At 40.7% G+C, this 26,768-nt stretch overlaps 1 protein-coding gene across 3 annotated transcripts in view; it reads right to left on the reverse strand.

Annotated features, from left to right (window-relative positions):
- Positions 1 to 248: 248 nt before the first annotated feature.
- CUL3 (cullin 3) overlaps positions 249 to 26,768 on the reverse strand; it is a 90,209-nt gene continuing 63,689 nt past the window's right edge. For all 3 annotated transcript variants that reach the window (XM_053309624.1, XM_053309622.1, XM_053309623.1), the window contains exons 4-16: positions 26,299 to 26,459; positions 24,101 to 24,215; positions 22,601 to 22,829; positions 20,534 to 20,679; positions 18,396 to 18,572; positions 15,700 to 15,870; positions 14,927 to 15,034; positions 9,319 to 9,443; positions 8,644 to 8,740; positions 7,508 to 7,642; positions 5,286 to 5,472; positions 3,584 to 3,729; positions 249 to 1,474 (exon numbers count right to left, since the gene is read on the reverse strand). In XM_053309624.1, the coding sequence (XP_053165599.1) occupies positions 1,343 to 1,474; positions 3,584 to 3,729; positions 5,286 to 5,472; positions 7,508 to 7,642; positions 8,644 to 8,740; positions 9,319 to 9,443; positions 14,927 to 15,034; positions 15,700 to 15,870; positions 18,396 to 18,572; positions 20,534 to 20,679; positions 22,601 to 22,829; positions 24,101 to 24,215; positions 26,299 to 26,459 (1,929 nt within the window). In that variant the 3' untranslated portion in view covers positions 249 to 1,342. The remainder of the gene's footprint in view (positions 1,475 to 3,583; positions 3,730 to 5,285; positions 5,473 to 7,507; positions 7,643 to 8,643; positions 8,741 to 9,318; positions 9,444 to 14,926; positions 15,035 to 15,699; positions 15,871 to 18,395; positions 18,573 to 20,533; positions 20,680 to 22,600; positions 22,830 to 24,100; positions 24,216 to 26,298; positions 26,460 to 26,768) is intronic.

Genomic DNA, 26,768 nt, shown 5'->3' on the forward strand with positions numbered 1-26,768 from the left:
TGTCTGATGAGAACATAAACTCAAGTTAAATTATCTGGTATTAAAAAAAGAAGAAACAACAGGTTTTATAGCACAGGAACTACATAAATACATTTTTACGTTGGATTATACATCATAAATTTGATGCAGTGCACATCCTCTTAAGAAAAATTCTGGTCTTGAAAGCATTGGAGCAGATTCTGAAACTTCCTGCTGAACCACCCTGAGGAGAGGGAGGAAATATGTGCTGTTAAGAACTAGAGATGTCATTAAGATCAAAGTAACAATATTTATTGCATTTTTAGATTGCATTTTAAAACAGTAAATTAATAGTGCACAATGGCTTCACTTGAACCTTCTGGAAAGTGGGAACTTAAAAGCCATAAACCTCCTCTACCTCTTGAATAGAGTATAGGCTAATGTGCTTCTCCAAGGGGTATTTAGTTTAACAAATTGTCATCCCTGTGCTCTAATAGATTTGAATTAGTGCTCGTGTACACTAAATCCATTTATTTTAAATTTGTTTTGTCTACATTGAGTGAAATAAAAACATCGCTCTGTACAATCCACTATGAGCAGTGAGTACAACAGCAAAAAGTATCATACAGTTTATACACACTAAATGTTCCCCCCATTTCTCCTAAAAAGGAACCATAACAAACCTAATCAGTATATAACTTAATTTGGAAGAACTCAAAATTACAAAAGGGCAGGCCAAATATTACAGCCCAGAACTGTGACCCCAAAAAGGTTCCTCATCATATTAACTGGAATATGAGTGAATGCAGGTGGAGAAGTAAAGCATGCTAAAATTGTGTTTTCAGGTCTTTATAAATTTACCAAATCTTTAAATTAAACATGGCTCTTTAAAGAAATGTCCAAAGCAGAGCAATATTATTGGGAATCCGGTCTTATCAGCTGTGTTTTTCTTGTAACCCAACGTATACAATGCGCAAAGTGCTAAGCAACACTACAGAAAACACATTTACATCAACACTGAAGATCTGGGGAAATGAAATGTCAACAGTTTTATTATTTTTTTAAATGAGCTGCATTTTCTAAATTTGTTTTTATTTTTTTTCCTGTTTTCATACAGTATTGAAAACAAAACGCGGCACATTCACATTTTCCCGAGGAACTGTAAGGATGATCTCTACAGGGATAAACGCTGAGAAGCTTGAAGCTCAATCAATTTGATGTCGAAAAACTCTCCGAAGGAGTAAAGGCTTGATCTGAATGGTATAGAACATGTATTGTAATTTAATAGAAGAGATGGTCACCTTAATATTTAATGATTTAAAAGAACTTCCCAGTTCATGCGAAGAGTATAGTCCAAGGATAAATCATATTTGCGGAACACATTTTATGCTACGTAAGTGTATACTTTGCGGTCCTCAGGTGTTCGTGCCAAATATTCTCGTTCAATAAGTCCTTCAATACGCTTTTTAATAACAACCGGACTTGGTAGGAATCGTGCCTTCAATTGTTGAGTTACCTGGAATCAAAGGGAGACAGGGGGGAAAACACACTGTTAGTGATAACAGCACAGCAAACACACTTTTATCAAATTCTTCCTTCACTGTAAAAAGTTTCTCCAAAACAGAATTTACAATCTAAAATGAACAGTTGAGGAACTGGGACGTATCTTTAATATAAAAACATTAGTTTATACTATTTTAACAGTCTTTTCTCCCAAAGGTTCTTAGGAATTGTATTCTGTACGATTCAGAATCAGAACAGGTGAAAGACTGTATGATAAAATGGATGAAGAATTTTAACAGAACAATAGAGATGCAACAGTGGGAATTTCAATGGAAGGTGAACATAAAATTTACAGTGAATAGTACCTTGAGGGAAAACTGGTATAAAATGTACCTACAGTGGTATATTACCTCATCAGAGATTTCAAAGCTGAACAATAAATACTCTGTGGATTGTTGGAAATGTAAAGAACAGAAAGGTACTTTTTATCATATGTGGTGGACATGTAAAAAAGCTCAAAAAGTTTAGAAAACAATACATTTGAAGATGCAGCAAATCTTGCATATAGATTTTCCTCCCCCCGCCGGAGATTTTTATGTTAAATATCACTAAACCATCTATTTCAGCAAGATACACTGAACTTTCTTTATATATGATAATAGCAGCAAGAATCCTCAGTGCCTCTTGCTGGAAAACCAATCTGATTCCGTCTCTAGACGATCGGTATCTTAACTTTGGGATTATGCATCAATGGCCAAATTTACTGCATATATTAAGAACAAATCTGAAGATTTTTTTTCTCAGACATGGGAACCATTTATTTAACGTAAGATATCACAGGGTTTGGTTCCTCACCCAAGATTAGGTTTCATTTTGTAAAGAAATTTAATGCTGAATGCTCTGTGTAGATAATAGGTACACTAATTATTGACCTTACTGTTTTTAAATTTGCAGCCATTTATCTTCCAGATTGGAGAAGGGGAGAGGGAGATGATGGTGTAAATAACTCAGGTGTAAATAGACTCTAATAAGAATCCTTGTAATTGTATCGTTGATCACGTCTTTTTCCCCCTTTTTTCCCCTTTTATTATTTCTATTTTCTTTATGTTTTTCTGTTTATATTATGGATAAAGTAATAAAAACACTACTACCAGCTGACCCTGCACACAGCATCTGTGCGGTCGTGCACTGAGCCTGCGGCATCCCCACACCCACAAATCTCTCGCTCGCTCTGGCTGCCCCTGCTGCCACTCTGCCCCCCGCCACCTCTCTGGCCCGCTCTCCCCGCCCCCTGCCGCCTCTGGCTCGCTCTCCCCACCCCCGCCACCTCTCTGGCTCACTCTCCCCGCCCCCTGCCCCCCTCCGGCTCGCTATCCGCGCCCCCTGCCCCCCTCTGGCTCGCTCTCCCTGCCCCCCACCGACCCTCCGGCTCGCTCTCCCCGCCGACTCTCCGGCTCGCTTTCTTCCCCCCATTGACTCTCTCTCCCCCCAAAACTCGCTCGCTCTCCCCCCAACTCTTGCTTGTTCTTCCCACAGCTCCCTCTCTCTATCATCCATCTTTCTATCTCTGTCTCACAGTCCTTGCTTCCCCCTGCCACTGTCAGGGACTGTCACTCGCTCGCCTGACAGCTGCTGAGCTCCCTGCTCCCTGCCACTTCACGGTGCAGCTCAGCCAACTGTCTGCTGCTCACAGCCCCCAGAGCCAACTGTCCAGCTCCTAAAGCTGCCCCCAACCTCTGAGCTCCCTGCCGCTTCAAGGTGCCCAAGCCAACTTTCAAACTGCTTTTCAGCCACCCCGCAAAACTCCCTGCTGCTCTGGAACTCTCTCCCCATCTGTCAGCCAATCGCCTCCTTTCTGCCACGTCCCCACGCATGGCCTGTCTTGGAGAATTAATATAGATTTTTTAAAAAGGTATTGTATTCTTATGGGGTTCCTTCTGCTGGAGAGTCATCATTTTGCCCTCACAGAACTCCAGCTTTCAAAGTTCTCTGGTGGTGAAGTGATGACTATTGCAACTTGTGTACATCTGTATTTTAGAAATGCCCCCTAGTCAAAGCATCATTAACTGAACAAAACATAATTTGCACTCTTGGTGCCATATGAACTAGTGAGCAATATTACCTCTGCTACTAGCACATTATGCTGCATCTTCTTCCTAGATTTCATTATCCGCACTATAGCAGCCTCTATCTCATGTTTTCTGTCATCATCTACTTTCTGTCTTGTTTCTTTTCTTTCTGGATCCGATTCTCCTTGTTTGGCAGCAACTGAAACAAGAAAAATGCCTTAATGTTTAGAAATGCCTTAAATATTTAATTCTAAAGATATTGATCTTTCAGTTATTTGGAAATACAGTTAAAATATTTTGTTTGTAAAGCAATATGGTACAAAAATACAAACAATGTGTAAGAATGTCCACTTTGATTCCTTTATTAATCTTAAAACATGTTTTGAACAAGACTGTTTCTTGTAGGACTTGCAATTCTGGGTTACAGCCAATTAGTTTTAAGGTTATTTCTTGAGTGGAAAGGGTCATCTTTGTTAAACTGCAGTTGTGGATAATACAAGGCTGCTTATACCAAGTCACATGTCAAAGCCTGATACAGTAAGGTGAAAAGCTAAAATGCAACCTTTGGAAATAGTTTGGCTTGCTTTGCTAAAATACTATCTCCTTCTGAAAAGCTTTCTTATATGCTACAATCCCTCAAGCATATTCTTATTAGTAATTCAGAGAGAAAGAGAGAGCGAGCGAGCGAGAGATTCCTGCCTGCAACCTTGGAGAAGCTGCTGCCAGTCTGTGTAAACGATACTGAGCTAGATGGTCTGACTCAGTATATGGCAGCTTTCTATGTACCCCACAAAAGTCTGAAGTGGTAGCATTTTTCACCACCACTTCGCCTGTACTTGCCTGTTCTGTTCTGGTTTCAAACTGCTGCCTGTGGATTTCCCTCACACTTTTTCATCTCAGCCTTCCCTTTCCCTCCAATTAGGTCACATAGCATCTGACCTATCTCCCTTTTTTATTTTGTATAAAGCTCTTTATACCAACCTTCTTACATGGTAAAGAGAATCACTAGTAGTCCAACTAAACCATCAAAACTTAAGTGAACTAGCTAAGCTTGCTAATGGCTTTATAAATAAGTCAATATTTACAAGGTTTTAAGTTACCACTCCTATCTGGAATATGTGAGTGCAAAGAAGCACAAACAAGGGGACTTACCCACACCTTCCTTCCGACTGCAGCCCTATATGTCCTCCCAAAATCTACTGAGGGCTGGGGGCCTCTCTGGAATACCTTTGGATTGGGGTGCAGGGGACGATGCAAGTACAATGGGCAACTGGCCAAAATCAGGTAGAGACACCTTACACAAGCTTTATACTCATGCATGGTGCCTCTCCCCTATTTGGCTAACTCGCCCATTCTTGGCTGTTCCAGAGGATCCATTAATTCTCAAGTCTTTGTGTGTGGGCATGCATGCACGCGCGCACACACACAAACGTACAGCAGGGGGCAGGGAATTGCCTTTGAGCATCCTTCTGCTCATGCAAGTCAGGACCCAACCCTACAAATGTATGAATATTCTTGCTGTCCACTGCACAAGGCACAAAATGAGAAGGGTCAGTAAAGTGATCACAAAAGGAAGATAAAACAAAAAATGCCAAATGACTTGCACTTGAGGGAAATATTGGTCCCTTGTTGCTCAGAAATATCTGTTTCTTTCAGATAGGAATAGCTGGCCACCTATTCTTAGAGTTGCACCACTATAACACTGCAGGATTTTAAATATCTAGACATGATAGCTGAGGATGAAAAAGACTATACCTGTTTGAATCTTGACTCTGTGCAGTTTGGATGTGAACTGGTCATTCACTGTAAATATATGTCCATTTTCTATTTCTTTTGATTTTGGCTCTTTTGTGAGAACCCGTTGTGTTGGCTTTCCACATGCAAGAGACTGTAGCGCTCGTACAAGCTCTCTTTCAGGAATATCTGTCTCCTGTTGTATTTCCTACATTAAACAGAACACTTAGTTTTTATGTGGTAAATTAGGTTTAGAAGGAAAAAATTCTGAATATTAATTCAGAAATGAAAATGTCTTCAGTATCCAAAATTTCAGGAAACGCCACGTGGCAAATCTAGAAGTGATGCATGCCGAAGATTTATTTTAAAAATGAAAGTGCCATTGACTGCATAAATTGACAGTAGCATTTTTTTGCATTTCATCTTACTCCTTCAGATAGGTTTACTAAATTTCCAACTGTGCAGGCCACTTTGGCACAGGACATCTTGTTCATGAATGTGACAGCAGCTCAATTATCTCTACACATTCAGCAAAGTTGTAGGTAACTGGGCAAACAGGCACCTTTTTAAAGTGGTGATTCTCTTTATTTAGCAGGGGGAGAGCTACTTGTCCTATCCACCCCCAGCACAGTATCCCTCCAGTGGCTGTTGCTGGTGTCTAATGTTTCTTTTTATATTGTGAGCCCTTTGGGGACAGGGATCCATCTTTATTTTTTATTTATTATTTCTCTATGTAAACTGCTTTGGAAACCTTTGTTGAAAAGTGGTATATAAATATTTGTAGTAGCTGTAGTAGTAATTCAAGCCTGCAGGCAGCCAGGGATGGGACTATATTGTTTTTCAAAAAATATATACAACTTTTCAAATAGACTTTTCTGTTAATAAACTTTTCAAACAGACAAGTACTACAATTGCTTTAGTACAGGTGAGGCATGAGAATTGATAGCCTTTGATTCAAATACAGTATTTTAGGTTGAAGTAGCACCTGGATTATCTACATAAATTAAGAAGATGTGGCTTGCTTTGTGTGTGTATACGTACACAAATGACTGCAGATACCATTTCACAACATGTGGTATGATTTAAATGTGTGATGTTCTAAGTATTCCTTTGTCACACATGATCTTGGATGACGGACAATAAAGCTGAAGCTCAACCCTAACAAAACAGAGCAACAGTGGGTTGGTGATTTGTCTGCTCATGATTGCAACAATCAGCCTGTTCTGGATGGGGAGGCACTTTCCATAAAGGAACAGATTCACATTTCTGGGTGTTCCTAGACCTTTGTCACTAGAGGTCCAAGGGCACAGGTGACAAGAGTGTCTTCCACCAGCTGCAGTTAGTTAGTTAGCTGCAGACATTGCTGGACAGAGATAGCTTGCCTAGCTGTTATCAACGTACTGGTACCTTCCCGGATTGACAGGTGGGTCTGCCTTTGAAGACTGTTCGGAAACTGCAGTTATTACGCTAGCACTGTCAACTGAGCCATTTTGGAAGGACGGTATAGAAATCAATCAATCAAACTAACAAACAAAATTGTTTGGATAACTTGGACTTGATGTTGGAAACCCATCTTACCAGTGCTTAAAAACCTCTCACTGGTTCCCAGGCAGTTTCTGAGCACAATCCAAAGTGCTAGTGCTAATCTCTAAAGTCCTATATGGCTTAAGGTCTAGGTACCTGAAAAAATATCTTCTCCCATTTCAACCTGACTATGGGCTAAAGTAGCCTTCACAGCTTCATCTCAAAATACATTAAGTGCCTGCTTGCACATTATTATATGGCAAAGAAAACTGAATATTTAGTAAGGAAAAAAATACTACACAAAATATGCCATTACTGCTAAGGATTATAAATAAAAATGTTGGGCTGGGCTATAATACTTTCAGTTCCACTCAAGATAGTTCAACAGGCTCTAAAAACCCCTCCTAGACTCAAAAGGACTTGAAGCATATAAAATACACTTGGAGTCAAACCCAGGATGCATTGAAGTATATAGTCAATGTTTCTTACTCAGACTTTGACTAGCAAGTAAAGATGTTTGTGAACAAGAGCATTAAGATGCATGGATACAATAGGCATCAACAGGCTTGGATATCAAGTGCAGGAACTTTCTATACAGTTACCAAAAGGGATGAGTAATCTCCCCTCCCTACAAGGCGGGGTGGGGGGTGGGGAGATAAGAACACATTGAGGAGATAGCTGTAAAAATTGCATCTAGCACAGAAAGCCACAGCACATACCTCAAAAGTATATCTTTCTCTGTTGTTAAAAAGCATTAGTATCGTCATCTGGAAAGTGGAGACTTGCAATATGTGCTTCCGTGTGTTAGAGCCAGTTACTTGGGCACCTCCTACACCAACTTCTGAGCCATCTTCCTGTTTTAATTTTAAAAAGTCAAACATCATTTGGGAACATTATGTTTTACCCCTCTGATTAAGCATTCTGTGTACTTGTGCGCTAGAGGTTGTTGGCTGACTAATCTACAGTACAGGAATAATACAAGGATTTTCACTTTTGAGATACCTGCCTCTATTTTCTTTCCCCCGAAGTTTAAATAATATTTGATTAGGCATTTAAAAGCAAAAATACTTAATGAAGTTCCATAGTTATAAACTTTGCTTTTTAATTATCCATCTGAAGATCGAAACCATTGAATATGATTTCAGAATGTTAAGACAGACTGCATCAAACAGATTTCACTGTTTTTCACCACACAAAGCTGAGGAAATGTTTCACGTCAGACCTTTTGCACATGGCACTTACCTGCTAATTTACAACAGAACTTCTCAGAGGGGCAACATTAGAGGTCACCCAGGTTGGCAATGGGCGAGAGCTAGCACCAATCAGAAGGCCCACCCAGCTGTGCCAATCAGTAACTGGCCAAAAGTTATTCATGTCACCATGATTTTACCTGGCATCACACCTCCATCGACAATTGGAAGTGTCCCAAAGAAACCCCAGCTTCATATCCTTTTCCTGCCCTCTCCATCAACCAAAGGTCTTTCTCCCAAACAGGATGGTGCGGAAAATTTGAGGGTGGGGTGGGGGAGGGAGTCCACTGCCTAATGGAGAGGGTGGGAACAGAAGCCACAACTATTGAGGCACTCAGCAGTAGCCTCACTGCTGGAAGAGAAAAGGAAATGGAAGGTTCACTTAAGTTTGAACCTTAAGAGGAGTGGCATTCTTGGCAAAAAGGTTCGAGACCCTGGATTTACAGAACTGTGTGTATTAAACTCACATTTAAAATACTATTTAACACAATAAATCTCACAGAATACCACCATTTAAATTATAACATGGATGAGTACTGTTGAGTTTGTACAAAGAAATGAAAATGACTTTAGAACAAAGCACACTTTTCAGGCACAGCATTTACCTTTTTAACAGGACCATAGAAGGTGGCATTGAGATCTGCAGAACCCATGTGATGCTGGAGTGTCAGTTGCCGTCCGCTATGTTTGGCTAAATAAAATCTGTAAATAATTCAAAAAGTTTAATGGCCACTTGAACTTCTGTATCAAACTATAGGCCGAAAAGCTTTTTACACGTGACATCGCAAGCTAGCAACAGTTATTCTAGGAGGCATAGTTAAACTTGATACTATGCCTCAAGCAAGGCCATGCCAGAGGGTGTGTGTGTGTGTGTGTGTGTGATATATGTTTAAAAAAAATTATCTACACACACTTTTCCAAAACTATGTTTCAGTACTTTATCCCACAAGACCTTAAGATTTTCAATGCCAATCATGCTCCTATACAGTACAAACTAACTGAGCAGAATCTAAAGGAATGCTGGAGATATTCTGCTCATGCACCATAGCTTCCAAAGATCCTTGTACCACCAACAAGCTACTGTCAAGCAATTAGTTGGGGGACCTTCCAGAGTGACATCTAATGAATACCACAAGCGGCTGTTGCAAGAGGAAATGAAAAACGTTCTGGTGTACATACAGAAGCATTTGATGCACATGTGATCTTTGAATTGTAGACAAATCTATACTTTAAAAAACATTCAATTTACTATTCATATATGAATGTTAGCCATTCCTTACCTCCTAAATATTTCAAAAGCATGTCTGGGGGCTGGGGGAATGTTGCACTTTGGTGTGGCCGACTGAGTGGGCCAGTAGCCCGTTGTAAGAACCCGCACTGTCAGATCAACACCACCTAATGAGACCTACAGAAAACACAAAGAAAAAATGCACTGTTTACTCTTATCATTGCCTTTTTCAACCAATACCCATACACAGTGCTTTCCTTAACGGGGCAAACAGGAGCTCCCCGCATCTGCCCAAATTTACATTAGGAAAACATTTAGCCTCTCTCCCTCAGCACTGCAGTCCTAATATAATTTTCTCCACTCTAGCTGGTTTCTAAAGAAATCTAAAGACATGGGAGATGCAATTACCGATCTCCAATACCTCATCTATTTTTGCTCTCAGCCTAGTAGCTTTCAAAATAATGCTATCGGGAGATCCTACAATAAGAAGGTACCAGATTCAATTCCCGACATCTTCAGGTAGAGCTGAGAAAGGTTCCTATCTGAAACTGTGGAAAGCCATTGCCAGTCAGAACAGACAATACTGAGCCTGCTGGACCAATGGCCTTATTCAGTATAAGGCAGCCTCCTGTTCCTATGTAAGCATCACATACCTAAAACGCAGCTCCAAACGTGATCCAATTAACTAACATGATAAAAGCCCCTAAAACACAACTCTGATGGCCTAGACATGGAATTATTTTAAATTGGGGGGAAAAGATACAGAAAAATTGAAGTACACAGAACTTACTAAAATGCTTGCAGATATTCATTTATTTATTTTTCCTTATAAAAAGATAATTCTGTGCCACCTGCTGGTGAAGTACTTCAGTTAATAAGTTTCCTAGATGCTATTCAATCTAATTGTAACACAGTGTAGGAGGAAACCTAAGTACCACTGATGTGTCTCCTCAATATTGTACAAGTGAGTGTAGATCTGGATTAACCAGCCTATAAAATATTGAACCAGCCCTACATACAATTTATGAAGGGTTGTTCACCTACCCCTTGCTTCACTTGTCTGAGGGCATTCCTCTTCCTTCTCTTCAAAACTACAACAACACTGTAGTGCAATAAGTGGATCTGGATCGTGACCCATTGCATTCATAAGGAATGGGGTTCTGCGCCTGCACAGGGACCTCACAGATCGATTAGCTAGCTCCTCGTGGAGCCTCCAACTGCCATGCACGTAACCTTGTTTCTGTTAACCCAGGCAGTTGGGGCACGTTTCACTCAGTTTCTGGTGGATTGTCAGTTGCCTCTCCTGATGACCCTTCATGCCCTTTCCGTCCTGCCTTTGTTCCTGCCATTAGCACTGCATTAAAACACACATGCATACACACACACACACACACACACATGCTTAAGGTGGTTGCCCACCTTGTTGAGACAGTGTCTCCCCTTCTCATTTTAGGCTTAGATCTGCAATCACCAAAGTTGGGGGTGGGGAGAGGAGAGAAAGCCCCATATATAGTCCCTCAGTTACTTTCCCTCCTTTAAAAGCTAACAGTGTAGCCAGAGCTATGGAGACACCATAATTCTGTGGGGATGGAGAATGTGCTATTGGGGTCAGGATTCAATTTCCTGAGAATCAAAGCTGCTTAATTAATCCATTGAGGTGGTGGCAGGAAGTCAGTTCTAGGTGTTACTCCTTTTACTTCCCCTGGAAACTGCTCTGACAAAATCTGATGTACTAGAACAATCTCACTTCAGTTTATATGTGAAACCATACAATCAAACTGAACACAAAGCCACATGTTGATAAGAGGTATTGAGTTAAGAGTTCATGTAATTTCACTGCTTGTCTGAAGTAGATTCACTGGCAGTTTGTAAACGGATACTGTGTTTTAAAGATGAGTACTTCCATGGGAAAGATAACAAATATTGAACTGAACTGTTCTGTCTTGATCCTTGTTGGGGGATTTGACCTTCATCACATGTCTTGAAAATGTATCTGGTTCTATCACTGTGGGGTATTTTTGCATCCCGTACATCCACATTATTGCAGATGCACAGTCAGAAATCAGTGATAATAGTATTCCTTAGGAACAAACTGCTTAATAAATGTTAATGTTACTTTGAAAGCATATTTATGGTGTCTTGAATTCAAGGTATTATGCAACTTTTGAAATATGGTCACACTATGTTCAAGTATTTACCAAATTTTTCTCAGCACTAACAAAGTAACTGTTCCTCAATTTCTCCAGTGTACATCAACCTCCACATCATGGCAGAAAAGCCAGAAAATTCTGCACTCCCCACATCTTGGTAGAAAAGCCAGCATTTCCAAACCTTTTCACTTAAGACAAAGGTTCTTGAACTTGGGTGCCTTATGGTGTTGGACTTCAATTCCCATAATCCTCACAAGAAAAATTTAAAAAGAAAAACGTTCTCAGAGGGAAGGAGTCAAAAGACAGTTGGTCCTCCTTAGGCTGATGAAGGCGCCTTACTGCTTTGCCTCACCCTCTGCTGCAGCCTGATGACAAAGGCTGAGGAGTTGCTGATTTGATGGGCTGGCTTAGACAGGGGATGTCCATCATTCTTTTCATCTATCCAATCAACTATTCTCCAGTCTCAATGAAGAACAGTACTATCTTATTTGAGGAGACTTGTGTTTCTAAGCGGGATCATGATTCAACCAACTAAGGCTGGCAATGCCACCAACATCCAGCAGACTGAGAACACCTGTTGATGTCTGTAGGTGGTCATGTGGGTTAAATAGTCCTGGTTATCCACCCCATGTTAGTATTTGTTGTAATCCAGAATGATGTCTGGTTGCCTGTGCTCCCCACCCACTGACAGGTCATGGTGTGTGGTTGGCCATCAATGTTACCAAGAAAACCAGAACGGGTGCGAATGAATTTTAAATGCACGCCTCACCTATACTTGCAAACCGTGAGCTACATTTGCAAATCTAACTACTTGATATTTGGTGATATTGTGTATTGGAGTATCAGTGACAACATTAAAAGCCTTTTAGTTGCACAAAATTTTCAGTAGGACACAAAGTTATCCCATAATACCCACTGAGGTTTAAACTATACTTATTCCAATTACAGGGTCTTGAATGAGTCCTGTATTATTTTAAACTGGCATCCCATCCTCAGAAGTGCCTACCGTGGTCTCCTGTTCCAGTTCCAAAAGGGAACCTGAGAAAGATTTCCTATATTTGTTAGGCAGCTGATGTGCAATCACCCACATTTAAATGAGTAAGGTAGCGGTGAATTATGATGAAGACAAGGGATTATTTTGAGGCTGTAAAATTATAATGAACATCTTTAAATCCTTTAACGAGGATCCAGACAGAGAAATGAATTTACAAACAGAGCAATTCATTTAGAGCAATCCATTTACAAACAGACAAGGAAGCTCTTCTTACAACCGCAGGAAAGAGGGCTAAGGGAGCCCAGCCCACTTGCCTATGGCTGTGGGAAGCGCCGGGAGCTGTGTGACTCCCGACGGCTAGCCTACTTAAGTCCCCCCCCCCCAAATGATCACCTTATTTTGGCAATCGTGTTTCCACAGTACTACTCACACTGCAGCAACTTGTGAAGAGACCCCTGCCGGGAGGCTAACACAAGCCTCCAAGTCTCCTGGGACTTCTGGGGGCCCCTGATCCCCGCAGGCCCTACCAGCCCCATGACAGATCCAGTAATCCTGTGGGCGACTGATCTGGCCGCCCAGGGCTCCATGGGTGCTTGTTTGTGGGGAGAACAGGCTTGGCCTACTCTCCCCACCTAAACTCATCCGGCTCTCCACACTGCTCATGTGGAGAGCCTCAATGAATCAATTTCAGACAGAATGAGTTTACATTCATTAACTGATTACCTAGAATGTCCTTGCTGTTAACACAACTGATTTCCTAATTAAACCTATATTAACACATTGCCACTTCCCCACACCCAGGTCAGACTAGATAGGTATGCAAACACACACTACAGAAGCATGTTTCCAACCAGAAGGCCTCTTTTGAGTCCCCCAAAGCCATGCATTAAGTCAACCTCAGCATGTGGGGAGAGGGAAGTTCCTGCCAAAAAGCACCCCTTTAAATATCGTGATTTGGGAAACTGCCACTTGGGAAGCAAATCTCTGCTTCAGGTGGGTGATTTTCAGTGGAAAGATGGCATGAGAAAAGAGTGCTCTCTCCCTCCCCACAATCCTGACCAGAGTTCTCCCTCCAGAAGCAAAACTCTCTGACATTAGAACGACCGTGGTGGCAGCGCTCTTCCCCTCTGTCGCTCTGCCCCTGCTCTGCTCCTCCTGTACATGCAGCCGGTAGCAGTATTTGACAACCAAATTCATGGCTTGCATTTGCCATTCTGGTGCTCAGAGGGCAATGTTTACTTACTCTTGGCAGGTGGCAAATGCTGGTCTTCTAATACCAGTCCTGTAGCCTGGACATTACAGTAAAAGTTGAACTAGTACTATACTGTATTTGGGGCTGAGTTTGAGAATTCTTTGCAAATGTCAACTGGTTCGGAACACAGCAACCAGACTATTGACAGGGGATCACCGCTGTGAGTATATTATGCCAGTTCTTAAAGAATTTTGTTGGCTCCTAGTTTGTTTACAGACACAATTCAAAGAGCAGATTTTAAACTTAAAGCCTTAAATTGGTGGTGATGGCCACCAGCTTGGATGACTTTAAAAGGGGCTTAGACAGATTCATGGAGGACAGGTCTGTCAATGGCTACCAGTCTGATGGCTGTGGGCCATCTCCAGCCTTAGAGGCACGATGCCTCTCAATACCAGTTGCAGGGGAGCAACAGCAGGAGACAAGGCAAGCACATACCTCTTGCCTGTGGGTTTCCCAGAGGCATCTGGTGGGCCACTGTGTGAAACACGATGCTGATCTAGATGGGCCTTGTGCCTGATCCAGCAGGGCTGTTCTTAGGTACCTGAAGGACTACATGTTCCCCTATGAACCTTCCTGGAAGCTTTATTTTATTGTTAAATTTATACCCCGCTTTTCATTAAGAAAATCCCAAGGCAGCTTCATTAAGAAAATCCCAAGGCAGCTTCATTAAGAAAATCCCAAGGCAGCTGAGATCTTCAGAGGCCATTCTCTAGGTACCCTTGACTGCAGACATTAGATAGACAGGTACTGAAGAGAAGGCCTCTTCTGTGGTCATGCCACACACAAAAAATAAACCTAGCACGTTACCATCTTTGAGATGCCAGACCAGGCCTGTCCTGCATCTCTGGGCTTTTGTTCTCTGCTATTTGTGTTGGGTTGTGCAGTTGATTTTCTACTGGCTGAACTATTTACTTTCTGCACTCTTTATTTCATGCTATACAGTATACTGACCAATGTGCATTTTGCTGCTGCTTTGCATCTTTATTTTATGTTTGTTTATTTTGACACATTTCTATACCACCTCATATGCAAATCTCCAGGCAGTTTCATATTTTTACTGTTAAGCTATCCTGAATGTAGAAAGGCAGTATAGTGTTTTCTCAGTTAGTTAGCTATTGGAATACATAATGAGCAGCAACCCTTTATTCAGAGATCCAGATTTTACTCAAAACTTTTTTTTTAAGGCTGAGTAAAAAGTGCAATAGAAACAACGCAAAATTAGTGTTAAGATGCAGGTGAAAGAGCAAGCTGTCCATTCACTTACCCCTGTAGCCTGTAGATGTTGCCTAAATTCATCCATTGTTGTGTTTGAGATGCTCATATCCCTGAACATTCCTTCCAGTTTTGATGTGAATTGGCATCCACATTCAGTCTGAAGAAAGGAAAACAGTTACTGATGATACAGAACTCTAAAATATGCAATGTTTTCAGGTTAGGCACTTGAAATCGCAACATTACAAAGCAGAAAGATCATTTTTCTACATTTCCCCCCTCACATAATCCAAATTATGAAAGAGAGTAATCACAAAATATTGTACAACAACGTGTTCTGTCTAGTTTCAGACAACCATAGTAAGCATCCCCAAATGCAAGGATAATACAAAATGTAGCATAATTTTAATAGATGCTGATTTAATTGCAGTTAAACAATCAAACATCGTAATGAAAGCGATTAGCAGAATTTGCCACCCCAGTCCTGGATGCAGAGAATGGCACTATTGTTTTTAAACACCTCCCCAAAGACAAAAAAATTGAATGCTCACAGTTTCCTAGCTTCCAGAACAATTTCAGGTTTACAAGGCTGACAGGAAAGCAACTCTTATTCTAACTGCATCTTCAGCATTTTCAAGAGACCCACCACTAAACAGTTGCCAGTTAACACAAATATAGCATCCTACTTGCACGGTTTAGAAATACAGCTGGTTAGCATTTTTTATTCAGAATTTATGAATTACACTGATTAAATTGCAATTACCCCACTGTAGCTATAATTATGAACACAGAAGCAAAAGAAAGCAGACACAACAAACTAGTTACCTTTAACTTAGATATCATATTTTTCTCAGAGTCATCTGAAACACTTTTGTTCGTCAAAAGCCTCCTTGCCAAGTGCTGCTTATAGTATCGTTCAAATACATCTTTCTCTTGCATAAACCTAAACAGAACCATTGCCTTATCCAGTATAGTCTCTACTTCTTGCTCTGTCAGCTGTAGACAAAAGAAAGAAACCATTACTTTTCATCTGTTGCTCATCTCTACTGCTCATCACACACACACACAGAGTTGGGTCTTCTTAGAACAGCTTCATATTTCATGTGACAAACTACACTTTTTTTGCTTAATAAATCAAGTGTGAATGGAAAATGTACTACTTCAAGCATATGTGGCTAATGCCAGAAAACTGCAGCCAATCACAGCCCCTTAGAGTTCACATCTCTCACCAAGTTCTCCATGTACTTGGAGGGTCTGTCTCTTCCTTAGACAGTGAAGCTTCCACAAAAATGATTGCTTCATATCTTCTTAAATATGAAGATGATTAGACAAATGATGACTTAGAAGTACAGCAGCCTGTCGACCCGAGTGTGGAGTGCATGAGCTGGTTCTGCCCATCTGCAAACCCCTTCCACATTGTTACGGGGTGGAAGGACTCTAAGATGCCTAAGAATTGTGTCAGTGCACTAGTGATAATCTCCCCATCATTCCTATAGGGAAATTATCACAAGAGTACCGATACAATTGTTAGGTGTCATAGAGTCAGCATGGGCAATGTTTGCAGATGGATGGAACCAATGTGCATGTCCTGCACTTAAAATCAGCACGACACCATGCAGTAGGTAAGCTAATTAGTGTAAATTAAACCAACACTTAAATGCAGTTAACTGCTCCATACAAAATACTTTCCACAGATATTGTATGAAGCTCAACTTATGGGTACAGTTCAGATCAAGTAACTGATCCTTTGCAGTGTTAATCCCTGGGGCAGAATAAAAGCGGGTAGTGAATGAGGGTATTCCTCTAACCTTGGAGCTCAACTCTGGGTTTGACTCTGAGCAACAAGGACACTAGGCAAGTAGCCCTTTCCTAGAAGGAGCAAAGAGCTGAAGTGACCATCTTATTTATTATTTTTCTATGTAAACTGCCCTGAGCAATTTTTGGAAGGGTGGTATAGAAATCGAAACAACAACAACAACAACAACAACAACAACAACAACAACAACAGGCAAAGAGATCTGATGTATGTCGGAGGAGGAAATACTTCCCATTTTTACATATTCAACTAAATTCATTGTATTAGCAAAGCATGAAAGTATTAATGACAATCTCAGATGTCTGAGCAGCTGTCTCAAAACACATTCTATGGTGTTTCACCCTAGACCTCAAGCTTCTGATGCAACAGAACCATTAGGAAAATTTTCAAGGCTAGTATGTGGGCTTCTGGGGTGGTTTTCCCCTGCTTTGGTCCAGGGTTTATTCAAAGTCCCCCCACTCCACCACCCACTGCAGAAACAGCTGCCAGCATACATCCACCCCCTGCACTTTTGGTTAACCAAAGACAGAGCACAGGAAAGAGGGAAGAGAAAACAAGAAGTTCCTTGCTGTGTTTGTTTTGTACTGCCATGAAACAATTGTATACCTGCATATACTGTTTGAGTAGAGTTCAATATGAGTCAAGAAATGTTTTTGAATAGACACGTAATTAGTCCCACAATATATTATTAGTATAAGGTTTGAAAATTGAAAGGAAATCCTATTCATCTACACTTTCTATTTTTAAACCAACCCCACCCCACCCCCGCTCTGGCTTTTTCTCATTAACAGCCCAACTCCTATTAAAGCCTATATGGTCAGATGCACAAAACCCTTTTTAATACTGTACAAAATGTGCACACATCAGAATAAACCATGCTTTGGTCCAAAGCTACTACAAAGAACTTCAAGTTGTTATACTGTATTATGAAGACATACTGGAGAATGCCAGAATTGAATCAGATCAGGGCCAACAGTAATACATTCAGCTTTACATATGGCATTTAACTGTCACTAATGCTAAGCATGTCAATGTGAACAATGATTTAGTCAACCAAGAACCACTCAGCTACACTCAAAAGGTCCAACAGCTGTATTTCAAAAACATTATTTTAATCAGTTTGAAAGAGACAGGTGAGAGCAGACACAGATGCAAAATTCTGAGCTGGCCAAGGACAAGAACACAAAAGCTAACTAATGTAAAAGTTAGATACAGGTGGCCCTCATTATTCATGGGGGTTCTGTTCCTTTCCTTCTGCCCCTCCAGTCCGATCCACGATCAAACCTCCGAACTGGCCCTAGTTCAAGACAAACAGTTTGTTCACACCCTTAATGTACAAGTACACATTTTGTGATTCACACTCTAAAGGGGTGTGTGTGTGTGTGTGTGTGTGTGTGCGCGCGCGCATTCCCCCAGCAGTAAGATACCATAAAAAATTTTAACCCTATTATAAAGGTAATGATTACTACTTATTTGATTTTTCCCCATCTTGTTTTATTTACATGTGTATGTTTTATAGGATTGTAGGCTATTTTCTGACACTGACATTTATAAACGATGAATTCACTCAACTGCACTACTGCATTTTGCAAAGTAGACAGCATACCTATATTAACACTCTTTATAAAAACAAAAACACAGAACAAAAAGTTTTATTTTCTCTTTTCTCACAAATTAGCATAGCTGGAATTGAACATATACTTACTCCTTTGACTCCTTTTTTCAACTTGTCATCAATAAATAATGAGAGATACTCTGGACTCCTAGAATTGAGATTGAGGAAGTACTCAAAGTCACCCGCAATCGTTTGTTTGAAGAGCCTGTCATTATTGAAAGATTCTTGCAGGAAACGGTCAAACCTACTCTTCAAATCCAGTAAACCCTTAAGAAAAACAAGACATTTATTTTTATGACTTCCACTGTATGAAAATCACATCCATTGATATTTCTAGAAGCTTTAGGGTTGTATATCTTGTGCTGAAATCGGGCTTAGAAGAATGCTGGTCAGATTGGCCGATTACTGCAAGGAGGAGAAGTTGAGGATCAATTATGATAAAACAGAAGTGGTAATTTTTGTTACCAGCAGAATCAAACATAGATGGACAATTAATACTTAGCAAGTAGAGCAATGCCCTTCCTTCAGAAATCTTTAGCTTGGTCAGTCTATCTTAATGCAGCCCTATGAACTGCACAGTGTACAGTAGGGATCATTTAAATATTCTCCTTCTTCTCCGAGAGAGAGAGAGAGAGAGAGAGAGAGAGAGAGAGAGAGAGAGAGAATATGAATTAATAGCTCCTGCACTAAAAATATTTCAGGGCAAAGTAATTCAGCAGCTTTTGTATGGGGCAGAGATTTGGGGGTGGAATGTGTACGTGGGTGAGGAATCAGAAATAGTCCAGAATGCCCTCGGCATATTTTAAGGGTAGATTTCACAAAGTTCCCATGGAACAGTGCCTCTGCTCCTATGGCCAGGGGCAAGCGGAGGACATTAAACATTATGTCCTACATTGCTCCTAAGAGAAAAAAGAGTGGGTCAGATTAGGGATGTGCACGGAACCACGGAGGCGCGGTCCGGCACTGGGGGGGTATGTAGCTTTAAGGGCAGGGGGTAGTACTTACCCCTCCCGCCGCTTGACTCTTTAGCAAAGTTTTTGGGGTGGCAGTGTTCCTCCCTGCCGCCCCTGCCCCCGTCGTTGCCCGGCAAAAGGGGAAGAAAGAGCCTTCCTTCAAGGCGTGGGTGGCGGCTCGTGCCTGTCGCCGCCATGCGTGCCGCACACATCTCACCAACATGTGCGACGCGTGCATGGCAGCGATGGGGGTGTGCGCGCACCACAACGCACGCCTTGAAGGAAGGCGCTGCCTTCCCCTTTTGCCAGGCAACGACGGGGACAGGGGCAGCAGGGAGGAACGCTGCCGCCCCCCCAAACTTTGCTAAAGAGTCAAGCGGCGGGAGGGGTAAGTACTACCCCCTGCCCTTAAAGCTACATACCGCCCCCCCCGTCGGACCGCCCCCAATCCGGACCAGTTCAGAGGCCTCTAAAATGGCCCCGAACAGGTCCGGTGCACATCCCTAGGTCAGATCATTGATAAATTCACAGGTTCTGAAACAGAATGTGTTAATTACTTGCTGGGGGATGTGTTTCCTTATATTAGTTATCAAGCAGCCTTTTTTGTTTTATTGTCTTTTAAAATTAGGAAGATCTGCTATCCCTGCTACACGTCTGGATAAGTTGTAGTTCCAGAACTAGCTCTCTTATTAGAGTTGTACCCATTAGAATTGTAACTTCAGTTAGGTATTTAGGATTATATCTTTTTATTTTCATACATGTTGTTTAGTTAGTGATTATGTTTTTACTATCTTATTATGTCTTATCTTTTTTTTCTTTAAGCATGATGCATTAGCTATTATGTTTTGTGTAGTTTTATGTTTTAATATTTGTGTTATGACCTGTGGTTACAACAATAAACTTACATCCATTGATATTTCTAGCCTCTATAGGGTTGGCTGCTTTTTGCAGTGTCATCTAGAATCTCTAAAATGGTTTTTTAATTAGAATATTTCGTTTGTCAACAGATTAAGCTATCAGGTACAAAGAAGGTGACCATTATTTTAATGAAAGTTTAGTTTGTTCCAATTAAGATAATTAAAACTGCATATAGGTAAATGAGATAATCAATGCATTTGAAATGGATTTGATTGTTAAACATTTCAGGGCATAAAGAAATTTCAATGCTTACTCCTCTCATACAAGACATTTGAAAACCTTATTTAAAGTGCTATTCTCAATTAAATCCATCTTTGGGATGATATGAGAAAACATTAGTAGGGAAACTTTAGATACCTGAATATAGTCAACCGGGTTCTTTCCTTCTCCTTCTTCAGATACAAGCGCTTTACCTTGTTCCCTCAAGTAGGAGCTCATGCACTCACACATTGTCTTTAGACCATTCGGTACACGGCTGAACAGCTTATACATACAAGCAAGATCTGCAATGGAAAAAATATCATCACCTTATGTTGCCAATGTGATATGGACTATCACAAGACAATAGATGCACAGAACAAAGGCTCTCAAATGTGAGTCAAACCCTTTCCCGCATCTTAATATGTAGTCCATATGAGAACTTCTATCCTTCTACACTGGAAAACCAAACACTTAAGGTCTGCCTTGGATATTAAAGTAAAATAAAAAGTAAAGTGTGCCATCGAGTCAGTGTTGACTCCTGGTGACCACAGAGCCCTGTGGTTGTCTTTGGTAGAATATAGGAGGGGTTTACCATTGCATCCTCCTGCGCAGTATGAGATGATGCCTTTCAGCATCTTCCTATATTGCTGCTGCTAGATATAGGCGTTTCCCATAGTCTGGGAAACATACCAGTGGGGATTTGAATCGGCAACCTCTGACTTGCTAGTCAAGTCACTCCACGCTGTGCCATTAGGTGGCTTTGCATTGGATATTAACCTTGTCAAATTTCCCCTTTAATAAATACAAATTGAGACATATATATTTTTCTGTACCATGCTGATGTGTGGAGCACTATGGTTTATATTATGCAGGGGCTGAAACTATATGCTGAATTGTCTCTCAAAGATCAAATGCCATTAAGAACGAAATGGAAGACAGGGTCACAAGAGAAAAAACAACAAGCTTGACTAACTTAAATTAAGTGCCATCTAGCTTTATAACATAAAAACAGGGACAGTTATGAATTGTTAGTCAGAATTTTGCTTCTGGTAAGTAAGCATGAATATTATATAAATATAATATCTTTTCCACAAGGAATGAAGTAAGCTGAAATCATACACAGGAGTCAAGAAATGTTGATTCTGTTCACCAGCCAGACCAAAATTTACTTGTCAGATGGTTCCTGAAGCTATGTTGGAACATTACTCCTCAGGCATCATTTTTCACTCATCACAGAAAAGTAGACTAGTGGATTTTCTGAGCCCCAATTGCACAAATTAATTCTATACAGGAGAACCCTGGTATCTGTGGGGTTCCATTCTCCACTACAACCATTGATAACAGAACTGCGGACATAGAGTCATTAAGTCAATGGGACTCAGAGGTTTTGGTTTTGGTTCCTGGAGGCTGCAGAAACAACTAAAATGGGCCCTAAAGGGGAGAGGTGGGAGAAGAGTGCCCTACCATGCTCTGTGGGTCTTCAGGAGTTCAGCACTGCCCCATAAAAGTCCCAAATCTGGGGGTTTGGGTGAAAAATTGCTTTTTAAATACCAAACACAAACGGCAAGAGCCACAAAATGGATCTTCCCAAAATGGTGGCCAGAAATGACCTCAGAGGCCACCCCAAATCCACAGATATGTGGAACCTTGTGAACCATGCCCCCACCCCGCATATGCTGAGGTTGGGTGTCAATTACCCAACCATGGATACGCGAAACCACCGACATTGGATCTGCGTATTGCAAGATTCTCCTGTAACAGTAAAAGCTGCCATTTCAAATATTCAAAATACTTCACATTCATATAAAGTTTCCTATAGCCATGTAAAGTATCTTTGTTGGAACTATTTTGAGTCACATGAAGTCCAATGGCTCACAGAAACATTCTGAAGATCCACTGTCATGAATGTAGGAAGGTAACAGTATGAGATACGACAACTAGTTCACTTTAGTAATCACAAGAGGAAACACTAGTTGTTTTCTTAAATAAGCTAGTATCTCTTACAGTGCTGGATATGCAGGAGGTACCTATAGTCCAATCAGTCACTAAGAATGTTTCTCTGAGTGAGTTTTGACAGACCAGAGATGCTAAAGGAACAGGAAGCTCAAGTGCTGCATGCTACCCATTTCTGCACTTCTTAATCATAAGTGAGGTTCCTCAATCAAGACTCTTTCAGTATTCATATGAAGTGCCTCTAGATTGCAGTTGCTCATCTTGACTTACCTTCTGTTTTCCCATTTTTTAGCATATGAACTAACCCAGAATTCTCCATTTCCACGATAGTCTTCATATGCTTGGAAATAAGCTCCCTCTCAACAACTTTTACAATTGGCTCTTCAGTGGATTTATCAAGGCAGTGCATCACACGTTCTATTTCTTCATTAATTCTAGCTTCTACTTTCTTTATATAAACTGAAGCGCTATTTTCTGCTAAAAATTTCTGGCTTTCCATCTGTAATGGAATACACATAGGATTATTTTGTTCTATTTATACCATTACATACTGATATTAATTGCTGCTGCTCTTCTCTGCACTTTCTTCTTGTCGCAAAGTAGGGGATACCATGCAGCAATGCAACAACATTATATCAGAATTAGTGCAGATATGTGCTCTCTCCAGCAATACTTAAGCTAATCATCATGATCTATATAACTGATGACACTAAAGTGCCTGAACATACTATTTAATAATCTTTAGGATGTGTGGTTTGTGTTCCTGTCAAATCAGGGTCTTCCTGATTTTCAACTCACTCTTTTATCCACTACATTATGCCAGCTCTTCACAACCACTGTAAATGGGTGTGTGTCACACACACACACACACACACACACACACACACACACACACACACACTCTCTCTCTCTCTCTCTCTCTCTCTCTCTCTCTCTCTCTCTCACTTTCTTTCCTGGGTTACAGTGTTTCCTCTAATTTTTTTCACCTGTGTGTGGAATGAGTTTTGTTCTGGGTGGTAGTATGAAGGCATTGTGTGTGCACATGCATTCAGAGTGGGAGCTACATGATTCAACGTAAACGGGATCTAAAATTAACTGAATGGACATCAACAAATGTGCACGCACATGCCTTAGAGGTAACATTATTGGGTTATACTTGCCAATTTAGAATTCCATGTCAGGGCTTCATATAATAGCTAGGATCCAACCTCCCCACCTTTTGCAGAAGCAGAAAGTGCTTCCATACAAGAATAGGAAAAAGCTAAATTTCTTTACAGTAGCAGGCCTTTTCTCCTCATGGCACTCTACTCCAGAGAATCACATGATGCTCAAGGTGATGCACAACCACTGGAAAAAAGGAGCTAGAGAGTCTCCATGCATAAAAACCGGGTGCTTGGGATCCCAGTCATTAGTTATTAATGAATATAAGTTGGTCATGATCAAGTTATTTAATGAATTCATCTTTTCAATAGGGACTAAATAATAAGCTTGCTAGAACATTTCATATAGGATTTTCATATTCATAGATTGAAAAATCATTTTTGTCTGTCCTTTGGGATAATGAAGCTTTAAACAAATGTGATATTTAACATCTAGATCTAACAATACAGTTCTAAACAGCATTTGGGTAAAATAAGAATCATTTAGAGAGATTCTTTGCAACATACAGGTGCAAGTACTCTTAAGTACTTTAATCATATAATGGTAAACAAATAGCAACACAGTTTTTTTAAAAAGGTCTCATATCTATCTATTTGACAACTATTATACCTGAAAGAATTCTGCTGACATCTCTAAAAATGGAGCTTCAAAGTCTTCTTCATAGACTGATCTTCCTTCAAGGCCTAGAATCATTAACATCTGGCAAGCATTTCTTATTGCTCCTCTGCCAAAATATCAATACAGATTAACAGATTAAAATAAATCAAACCTATAAATCCATTCAATAACAGATCCTGCCCCCATGTTTAAAAATCACCAGAGTGACCCTGCTCATTAATGGCAACTCAATAAAAGAACTCTGTATATTAGCAGAGAAAGGATTTCACCCACTGTCATCTTGAGGCTATAGACATACTCCAGGCTGGAGATTTAGAAATTGACAGGATGCTGAACTGGCACAATACTGACTGCCAAAATTAATTTGATACAAATACAACAAATATTTATATACCACTTTGCCCAAAGCAGTTTACATAGATATAAAATAGGGAGATCACCCGGCATTCTCTCTGTGTGTCTGTCCGTGTGTCCCCTCCCATCAACTATGCAATGCCTGGACCAATATGAACCAAATCGGGTACAGTTGTAGGAACACATAGGGACACCTCAAAGGCGTAGTTTGTGATGATGTCATCCACCCTGATCCAAAATGGCAGACGCATAAACTTTTGAGGCGCAAGTGGGCTAAATTGTGAACCGCCTAACTGATTTGAACCACATTTGCTACAGCTGTGGGGACACATAGGGATGCCCTAATGGCGTGGTGTGTGGTGATATCATCCACTCCAATTCAAAATGGCAGCCGCATGAACATCTGAGGTGCAAGCGGGCTAATTGGTGGACTGCCTAACCTTTTTGAACCAAACTGGGTACAGTTGCAGTGAGTCACACACACGCACACACACACACACACACACACACACACACGCGTCAATGGCATAGCTTGTGACAATGTCATCCACACTGATTCAAGATGGCAGATGTGTAAACTTGCAAAGCACAAGTGGGCTAACTTGTGGACAGTCTAACTGATTCGGACCAAATTTGCTACAGCTGCATGGACACAATGGTGTAGTTTGTGATGATGTCACCCACCCCGATCCAAGATGGCAGATGCACAAATGTTTGAGGCACAAGTGCACCAACGTGAGGACTGTCTAACCAAAGTGAAACAAATTTGGAACAGCTGTAGTGAGTGACACATAGGGACACCTCAATGGTACAGTTTGTAATGCCATCCACCCCGATCCAAGATGGCGGACACATGAACATTTGAGGTGCAAGAGATCTAACTGGTGGACCTCAATTTGCACCAAATTTAGTCCACACGTAAAAGGAAAGTAGGCTGATTAGTTCTTACTAGAACTTGTTAAGATTTTAAATCAGATTTTTAAAGCCAATTTGAGTTTCCAAGAACATCCCAAAAATTGGTTTTAAAATAAAATCAGAATACAAACATGATAAAGCCTACACTTATGATCTCTGAAAACTGATTCACAGGCTTCCATTGAATACATGCACACTGATCCAGTGAGAAAGATCTAAAGTAGGCTTCCATGCATGTAGCCAATGACGATGCAGATATGCATCCACATCATAATGCTCATCTGTAGCACTGCTCATCAATGAATCACCTGGGGTTGTCTCGATGTGGATGAGGATGTACATGTATTGACAGCAGCCTTTCAAGACTACTTTTACTCCATGTAAAAAAGTACTAAAGGAAAAAAACTGATTTTTGAAGTCAAGAATTATAATTTATCATCATGGACTTGATACCAAAGATTAGCAAATCATTATGGACTTTGGGATCCAGCCCCTAGTTTCAGGAAATGACATCCTACATCACACACGGACAGTTCAATGAACCCATTTTGGTGATGGTATATTTCTATTTTATGCTCTCTACCAACCTGAGCTCTACAATGGGCTCAATTCCAATTATGAACATTAATGCTTGCCTACCAGAAAAACAACTTCAACACTGACATTTTATCTTGTGAAAAAACACTGATCTACTCAGTAACTACCAGCAGTTGCTTCTGAGGATTTCTGGGAAGTGAGGTGGGGAGCTGCAAAGAGAGATGGCAGCATCTAAATTCAACTACACAAGTCCCAAGGATCCCTTGACCCCAAGGAGTGGGGTGGGTGGAGCTACTATGAGAAGAAGGGAGTAAGGAAGCTGTAACCCATGAATCTCACAAGAACCATCCCAACAATTGTCCTTTGGGGGGGCGCAATCTTACCTGTCTACAACTTCTCCTTTTCGTTCCCTCGCGATCATGTCCAACAATGTCTGTCGTAGATGATCCCTAATACACCCATAACGTACAACTTGATCTCGAAAGATAATTAATCCCAAATTGTAGACATTTTCCACATTATTTTGCTGTACATATACACGATCCTAAAATTGAAATGAAAATATTGATATGGTATCATCCATGTACATGGCACTTTCAGAGGATGTGAGGACAGGTCCCTACCCCAAGGGCTTACAATCTAAAATAAAGCACTTGGGAGACTATAGAGGAAGAGGAAGGAAACTGAATTGAATTCTGTAAGAAACCAAAACTACTACAGTTACATATACAGGAGAATGTCAATATCCATGGATCCTACATCCACAGATTTGTGTATCCACAGTCAATTAATTAACACCTGACCTCAGCATGTGCGAATAAAAACCAGCAGAAGAGGGCTTAACTCCATGTAT

The sequence above is a fragment of the Hemicordylus capensis genome, chromosome 3 (assembly GCF_027244095.1).
Source record: "Hemicordylus capensis ecotype Gifberg chromosome 3, rHemCap1.1.pri, whole genome shotgun sequence".
Classification (NCBI taxonomy): Eukaryota; Metazoa; Chordata; class Lepidosauria; order Squamata; family Cordylidae; genus Hemicordylus; species Hemicordylus capensis.